General features: G+C 36.2%; 1 protein-coding gene across 1 annotated transcript in view; it reads right to left on the reverse strand.

Annotated features, from left to right (window-relative positions):
• Nucleotides 1-4,344, reverse strand: part of LOC109220448 (L-arabinokinase) — a 14,533-nt gene extending 10,189 nt beyond the window's left edge. The window contains exons 1-9 of the mRNA XM_019384920.1: nt 4,093-4,344; nt 3,104-3,211; nt 2,935-3,003; nt 2,717-2,800; nt 2,170-2,246; nt 1,755-1,821; nt 1,480-1,537; nt 1,326-1,393; nt 1,170-1,232 (exon numbers count right to left, since the gene is read on the reverse strand). Of these exons, the coding sequence (XP_019240465.1) occupies nt 1,170-1,232; nt 1,326-1,393; nt 1,480-1,537; nt 1,755-1,821; nt 2,170-2,246; nt 2,717-2,800; nt 2,935-3,003; nt 3,104-3,211; nt 4,093-4,182 (684 nt within the window). The 5' untranslated portion in view covers nt 4,183-4,344. The remainder of the gene's footprint in view (nt 1-1,169; nt 1,233-1,325; nt 1,394-1,479; nt 1,538-1,754; nt 1,822-2,169; nt 2,247-2,716; nt 2,801-2,934; nt 3,004-3,103; nt 3,212-4,092) is intronic.
• Nucleotides 4,345-8,898: the final 4,554 nt, after the last annotated feature.

Here is an 8,898-nt window from a genome sequence, read left to right on the forward strand (position 1 = left end):
AGACAGGAAAACATAGTAAGAAAAATCAATCAGATAAAAGCCAAATACAACAATATATGCTAGATCGTTCCACCTCTGCCTCTACCATAACCGAGTTGGTTCTGTGAGCCGATCCCCAGCAGAGATGCACAAAGCATCCCCGTTCAAGCAGGATCCGGGGAAGGGCCGTACCCCAAGGGCTGAATGTAGGCAGCCTACCCTGATGCAAGCATCAATGGCTGATTCCACATATCGAATCCAGGTCACAAGGAGACAAGTTAACCGTTGCTCCAAGGTCCCCCTTCCATTATTCTAGTATCTATATGTTAAGTATGGGATATTTCTATGAGTGAGGAGTTGTGAAAGACAACATTGAAACAACACAATTGATATGCCCTCTGTCCTAGATGTTTTTTCTTTCACGATTTCACTTTTGAGATGCCCAAAGTAAGATATCTTTTACTCCAGAACTACCCCTTCCTTTTACGGTAAATGGTAATAAATCCGGAAAACATAAACTTTCACAATTAACACAAAACTCTTTCTGTTTTGGGACATCCGAAGTTATTTGACACCATTTAACTAATTATATCATTCTATACAACTTTCACAACAACTCAAGTACAACTAACTAATCAAATTATTCTTTAATGCGATATTTCCTAGATAAATTAACTTTTTAACAGTTGTTTAAATATTTTCTTTCATTACTACTCGAGACAAACTAATATCTAAAACTAGTTGAGCATTAAATGGGAGAGAGGGAGTATTTTTCATTCAAAAGTTATTACTATGTTTTCCATTTACCTGAAAATGTTTTAGCTTCATCTTGTTATTGACAACTTCTTTCGTTTTGGAACAGGTAAGCAATCGTAATATTGATAAATTACTCTTTGTTTGCCTTATCAAACTATATTACTAAACTTTCTAATTCGCAAATCAATATCGCTTACTTTACAGCACCAAGATCATGGACTGAACCAAACATGGTTAAAAAATACCAAAATTAAAGTTAAACACAAGAGTCAAAACTGATTAAGGAAGAAGAACATGATCTTGGCAAATTGTCAAGGAAAAAGGGGAAGCAAAGTCAGCAACCAAATTCAGTTCTGCAGCCAAAGCTTCTTGACATTTTTAACACTGTTGACATATTTACTAGATGACATAGTCAAAGAGATTTGTAGACTCACCTGTCCACCAAAGTTCAGAATAACAACTTTCACATCCTCCCCAATTCCAAGTTCTTTCCGCACCTACAATAATAAAAATAAGCTAACATCTCTAGACAAATATTTTCACAATTATTCTAGCTCTTTCAAACAAAGAGTGAACATTCTGTTCCTGACCTCTTTGCGAGACTTGTGCAATCTCCTTACAACCAACGGCACGTCAATTATATCACGAAAAGCAGGCACTGCGATATTAAGCAATTGAGCTATAGTTGATGAAGAGCAGGAAAAAAAATAAAACAACATTTTGGTATGCAGCACACCAACATACTTGGACAATATCCTGGCAGCCGAATAAGAAATTCACAATGGGAATAGTCCTCTGCAATCTGCATTAGACATAAAGCCACCAAAACGAAGAGATATGTAACATTATGGAAGAATATAATTAAACTGAAATAAACAGTAGGTAAAACTCGGACAAGGTTCACATCTCACAATTAATCAGCAACCATAACAAAGATAACAGTAGAAGAGTTATCATAAAGCATTATCAAGCTAAGGAATGAAATAGTAGCAGGAAACGGTTAAGCTCTCAGATCTCACCTGCCACACTATTGACCTATGATGATTTCCAGCTGCCATTACATACTCTGCGTAAATGAAGTCCCAGCTACAAGAAAAAATATAACGGCATATATATAAGGGGTGTTTATTGAACCTTGATCTTCTGAACAAACATAACAACCAACAAAGGGACATACTCCATCAATTGCAGGGTTGTACAACAGCTTAAAAAGGCTAATAAAAAATAGTTTTTAGGACTTAAAAGTATGTGAGATATAATATGGGTGTCCCGTTCTAAACCTCCAATTGAAGTAGCGTGCTAGGAGTATTTCACTTTGAGCTTTATTTACCTGAATAATTGCTGTATCGTTATGTACACTTCCATTTCACCCAGAAAAAAAAAAGTAACAAGAAAAAGAAGATATTAAGTAAAAAGGGGGTTAAAGAGGAAAACCTGAAGTTGGTGATACAAACAGATGGAATTCCAGCATCAGCTGCTGCCCTGCAAGCAACTGGAACAACATCTGATACCTGTTTCCAGAATACATACACATAACATCATAAAGTTCCCCAAATCCCTTAGAGAGACGTAAACGAGAAAAGACAATAACCACTTTTTGGAAATAAGAGAATTTTTTCCCCTTCTTTATTGCCTGTATAACTATGAACAAGCAGCTTTATAGTGGCAACCCAGAGAGCAGTGCACAAAAAAGTAGTGCTAAGATCGACAAGGTCGTTTATCTCCTAACCCAAGCTTCCGAAAGAAATGATAACTTCCTACATTCTTATTCTACAACACAGAGACTGCGTCACCAAAAAAAAATAGTGCTAAGTATTCACTCTTAAATCATTTCTATTCACTCTTACATTCCCGTATCTATTTAACACAGTGGCTACTATTAGCAGCCTCAAAGTCAGGCAACTTATTAAAGTAAATAAAAGAAGGCCAGCAAAGTACTTTTAATTTGTTCTTGATGAAATAAGAGAAGCAATTCTTTTACCACAAAATCTGCCTTGATGGATTTGAGCCACACCACTTCCGTTGCCAAAATTGATGCACGTGGTACAACAGCAGTCTCAGAATACTAAAGCAACAAAGTTTACACATACAACAAGTAAGACAGGCAAGCATAATATCTCATCTAACAATATGACAAAGAAAAACTACAATGGAATTATAATCTTCACTAAAATGGCTGAAAGCGGTAAGCGGGTATACCTTCTCTAGTGAGGCAAGACGGTCCACTGTCAAAGCATCAGCTTGAACTGCTCCACAATCCAACAATACCTGTAAAGTGTTATACAAAGTTAAAAATAGTTAAATGAATTCATTGAAAAAAGTAAAATTAGGAATTATTCAACAAGGGAGCAGTTGATGATGAACAGACCTTGCGAAGGAAAAGCCGAGGAGATTGTATTTCAGATGTAAAGACAAAGTCAGGTGCACCCGTGACGACATGAACATCATGCCCGGCTAGGATAAGATTTCTAGCAACCTAAGCAGCAAAATGACCACGGCCATTGAGATAGAAATCAATTTCCATAATGCAAGACGATGAATAAGGATTTAAACCACAACCGACAAGCGGGGAAATTGCACTATCTTTTGATTTTGATGCACCATGATCTACAGAATTATACTATGAAATCATAACACTTTAGGGACCGTGATGCTTATTGAAATAGCACAGCCATTGGAACAGCAGTGTACTTACATTCATTTTACTAAGATTGGACAAATACATTACTGCAATTTAACAGTGCCCTTATTGTTATAAAAAGTTGCTTTTGCTCTTAATTAACCAATTGCACCATTCCCCATTTTTCCTTTGCCATACTCCGTCTGTCTCATTTTATGTGGTACACTTTCCTTTTTAGTTTGTCTCAAAAAGAGTGACATCTTTTATATTTAACTTTGAACTTCCCATTTTACCCGTAATGTGACAGATTTATAGACACACAAATCTCTGTGACTTGTTTTTGACATCACAAGTTTCAAGTTTCAATAATCTTTTCATAAATTGGGACAGAGGAAATACTTTGCAAACTTCTGTAATAAGCCAATTGAAATTAAAACCTAAAATATATGTATATTTTAGTTCTTGATAATACTTGCAACAAACAGTCAAGTGAAAGTAACCAATGAAGACCAGTTCTTTTCTGGTTCAACTTCCTATCTCAGCAACTAAGTAGTTAATCAAAGTAGTGAAATCACATGCAAGTCCAATTCAAGAAAAATCCATGATCAGATGAAGCAACAAGATCAAGAAGCACCCAAGTGATCAAATATTATAGAAACAAAGAGTCACCTACCAACACAAAGAGAAAAATATTCTAAAGATTACATTTTTAGACTAAATAGAGAAGAAAGAGGGACCTCAACAACTCGAGTGGCATGGCCAAAGCCATGACCAGTTACATAGTAAGCAAAGACAAGTGGGCGTTTCTTGGACTCCTCAGTACCCATTTTCTTGATTTATTTTCTCTCTGCAAATTTATTTTCTGTTCAAATTCTTAAACCCCACAAAGAAAACTAACACGGAACTTCAGTGTCTCTTAATAGGAGAGTTGTATTTGAGTACAAGAAAGATTATGGGATTTGTTGGGGGATGTAATTGTGAATGTGTCAGCCTTATCCGTGTTAGTTATTATGACTATTAAATTGACTTCAATATTTATGGGATTTGTTTGTTTGTACTAAAAATGAGAAAGGAAAAGTTCTGTACGTTTGGGAGAGAATCATGGAACCACAGGGAGAAATTCAAAAATAGCCAGATTTACCACTAGTCGTTGAAAAATAGTTAAGTTTCAAAAGTCATCGAAATTTAGCCACTTTAAATTTGAGCGAAAACACTGTTCAAAATCCGGAAAAATACGCCCGCAAATTTTACGGGAGTTCCAGCATAAGTATGCTTGAACTCCCGTAAATTTTACGGGAGTTCCAGGATAACTATGCTGGAACTCCCGCAAATTTACGGGAGTTCAAGCATAATTATGCTGGAACTCCCGCAAATTTTACGGGAGTTCCAGCAAGTATAATTGTCCAGTATAATATACTGGAGTTTGGAGCACTGGTGCTCCAGTCTCCCGCAAATTTTACAGGAGTTAGCAAAGTATACCGGTCCAACATAATATGCTGGAGTTCGTACACAAATGCACCAGAACTCCCGTATATTATACTGGACCGATCCCTGTTGCAGCAAAATAGTGGCTATTTTTCATTGACTTGATAAACGTTAGCTATTTTTCATTGATCAGTGTGAAAACTGGCTATACCATGATATTTTAACGGAATCATACTCCACTGACTCCGTTATTTTAAAAAAAAAAAAACGTTTTCTAGTCCACTCCATTCATATCAATTTATCTAATGTTATTCGACGTGTATGGAATTTTAAAAAAATTACTTTTGAATTTTGTTCTAAAAGAAATTATAAATATTTCTATTTTAGTGTATAAAAATATATTATTTTTTACACAAACTAAACGAGAAAGAATATCACCTAAATTGAAAAGTAAGAGTATTTAAATTGTTGAGGATTTACTTGACTTATTGATTGATAGTTTATGCATTGTGATACGTCTTCTTTGTTCACATTTCCTATCATGAAAAACGTGTCAACGTAATTAGGTGCGTTTGGTTTAAATTGCTTTAAATTGTCCAGATTTATAGCATTAAAAAGGTTCTAAGAATAACCATACGTATTTGACGTTAAGAAATTTTAAATTTTAGAATTCATTACCTTAATTGATTATCTAATGCTCAATTGTTTGAAATTTGAATGTAATCGTATTAATGTCATGACATGCATTAGATATATGCTCTAAGAAGAAGATACTCTTATCCCTAAATGGAAAAACCAATACGTTGGATTTTTATTTAGGGTAAATTATATTGAACATCCATATATAAGATTTATATATTCTATTCTTTAGAATCGATCATTCACACCCTTATATTGTGAAAATCTTACACGTGTTATTTTGAAGTAATATTTTCATTTTACAAGAGTGTTAATATTGGTTAGCGATAATTGGACGAATGAAGAGGTGACGCGTAGAGTTGAAGACATGTAAGATGTGAGTCAGCAAGTAGTTGATACCGGTTGAAAGCATGTGACCGGTGCTATATGGATTTCGCAGACAGTTTAAATGGTAACAAAGGTTTAAAGAGTTTATATCGGATAGCATTCAATGAACAGTTTTTACTGAGGATATCTGCAGTTTTATCCAACCGTTATGCAGCCATAACTCATTCAATAGTAGCTTGATTTGGGGATCTTATCTCCCTAAAATAGAGCTATAAATAGAAAAATTAGTATCCATTGTAAGATACGAAACATTCTGTATACAAAAGCTTAAATCAACTCTCATCTTATAATTCTTTGTCTTTATTCCTAATATTGTTCTTGCTTCTGTTTCCTTTAACTTTTGTTCTTGTTTATTTCATATTTCGTAATCAAATTAATTCAGGTGTCTATAAATCACGTTACAAATTCAACTATATTATTTTACGAGTAAACAGTTTGGTACCCACCGCGAGGATAGACAATTGTGTGCTTTAATTTATTCATCCGTTACTAACAAATTTTGATTCCCTTTTTAGTAGAAAAAAAATAGATATGGTAGCTAACGATGTCAATAATTTATATAATGTTGGAGCACACTATGAACGTGAGGATGTGTTCCAACGAGAAGATTCAACCAGCAAAACCCGCAATGACGGACATGAAACAACTCCATTTTGTAAAGGTCAAAATCCTCAACATATGAGGAGTCCAATTCCTGATGATGCGGATGATGAACACGTTGTTGAAATAGTCAAAATTTTGAGAGAGCACAGAGGGCAACTATGGATCACCTCTCAAGACAAGATCAGGTGATGACGGAGTGCTTCTAATCATGCTAATGGAAGAGCTCTGATTTCTCCCATCGTTCCTGCAAATCAAATAGTTCAACGAGCCGGTAATGACGCTCCAAGGGAGGAGTTCAGCTTTAACGAGGAAGGAGGTACCGATAGTGGATCTGGAAATGACAAAAACACAAATGACCCTTTCAAAACCGAGCTCATGAGATTCATAAGGGAAATGAATGAACGAATGGACCAAAATGCTAAAGAATTCCATGCTCGGATGGATCAGATACCGGTAGCACCGCTGGTGCTAAAGGAACCAGATTCCAAAAAGTATACGTAGTTGCCATTTAAACTAAGTGCGGCTGCAGAGTTGATCCCGAAGAGGTTTAAGATGCCAGATATTGTAAAGTATGATGGGAGTTCCACAGAAACACATCACGACCTATACTACAATGATAAGGGAAAATGGCCTGGCCCAACACGAGATCGAATATGTCTTGTTGAAAATTTTGGTGAAACCCTGGCGAAGGGTGGCTTAACTTGGTATTCTCTTTTACCTGAGCATTCCGTTGATTCTTTTGAAATGCTTGCAGATTCGTTTATTAAAGCTCATGCTGGAGCAAGAAAGGTCCAAGAAAGGAAGGAGGATATATTTAGAATATCCCAAGGAGAATCCGAACTATTTCGAGAGTTCATGATCCGATTTCAAAAGGAGAAGATATTGTTATTGGCAGTACCGGATGAGTGGGTAGCGGAGGCATTAACAAAGGTCTCAACACATTTAGTTCTGATGCCTCCCGAAAATTGAAGGAATGCTTACTAGAATTTCAGAAAACCACATGGCATATGTTCATAATCGCTACGGGTCAAAAATCAGAATAGAATATGATTAATTAGTTCCTCGGCGTCTTCCAAAGGACGGAATCGTGATCGAAATCAAGATAAGTTCCAAAGTGATTTTGATTGCAGATCGCAAGTCCTCTAGGATTCTTTTTTAACCTTATGAAAGGGCCGATGGGTGAGGAAATAAAGGTTTCAGCCTTTAGATATGTTCGCTTCCGATAGAAGGGTAGATCGTGGTCGAAGTAGCAATCTTTGTAGGAGAAAGAGGTATCGGGATCCCGAGATTCTACATATCCTACGTTATCCGACTACAACTTTAACATCAGTTTGGTAGAACCGGTATCAATTATGAGGAATATTAAGGAAGCTAGTTCCCAAAACCAATCTAGTCGAATCCTAGCCAAAGGGATCCTAATCTATGGTGTGAGATCCGTGGAACTCATGGCCACAGGACTGAGGACTGCCGACACCTTCGCGAAGAAGTAGAAACATTGTTTTAAAATGGTCACATCAGAAAATTTTTAAGTGATCGGGCCAAGAACAACTATGGAAAAAATCAGGATGTCGTAGAACCATCAAAACGGGTTATGGGGTCACCTCGTATGACGATAGACATGATCTTTGGTGGAGCCGAAGTAAATGGCAAGAGGATCCGATAATTCTTAGAAGATGACATCACCTTTACAGAAGAGGATGCTGATGGACTTCTTCTACCACACAACGACGCCTTGGTAATTTCTCTTAATGTTTTAGAATTCAAAATTAAGTGTGTTTTTTGGTTAATCCAAGAAGTTCAACCAACATCATAAAATGGAGAGTATTGGAACAAGAAAAATTAACCGAAAACATAGTTCCGACAACAAAGTTTTTAGCTGGGTTCAACTTAACAAGTGTTACGACTTGAGGAGAAATTTTGTTGTCAATGTATGCCGAAGGAGTAACGAAGACCACCTTGTTCAAAGTGGTAAATGGAGAAATGGGTTGTAGTGTGATCTTGGGAAGGCCATGGATACACAAAATGAAGGTTGTACCTTAAACATATCATCAGCTATTGTAAATTCCCACACTAGAAGGGATCAAGCATATCATAGGAGATCAACCGGTTGCAAGGGAGATGAATGCAGTGACCGTTTCCAGTAGAAAGGGTAAAGAAACGAGAAAATAACAATTACAGGAATCAGTGCTTTCTTCCACCTCGATTGAAGATGATAAAGAAGAGGAGTCATCGAAATTTTATCAAGTACTGAGATCTTTTCAAATAACGGCAAAAATAGATGCGACCAAAACTGCAAAAGAGCTCGAATAAGTTGCCTTGTTAGAAGAATTCTTAGAAAGAAAATTTCACTTAGGAACGGGTTTGAGTCCCGAACTCAGGTTAAAAACTATAATTTTCTAAAATCTAATGTTGATTGTTTTGCATGGTTATATTCAGATATGACAGGTATTCCATTCGAAGTGGTTGTTCACAAGATGAGCTTGGATCCT

This window comes from Nicotiana attenuata, unplaced genomic scaffold (assembly GCF_001879085.1).
Source record: "Nicotiana attenuata strain UT unplaced genomic scaffold, NIATTr2, whole genome shotgun sequence".
NCBI lineage: Eukaryota > Viridiplantae > Streptophyta > Magnoliopsida > Solanales > Solanaceae > Nicotiana > Nicotiana attenuata.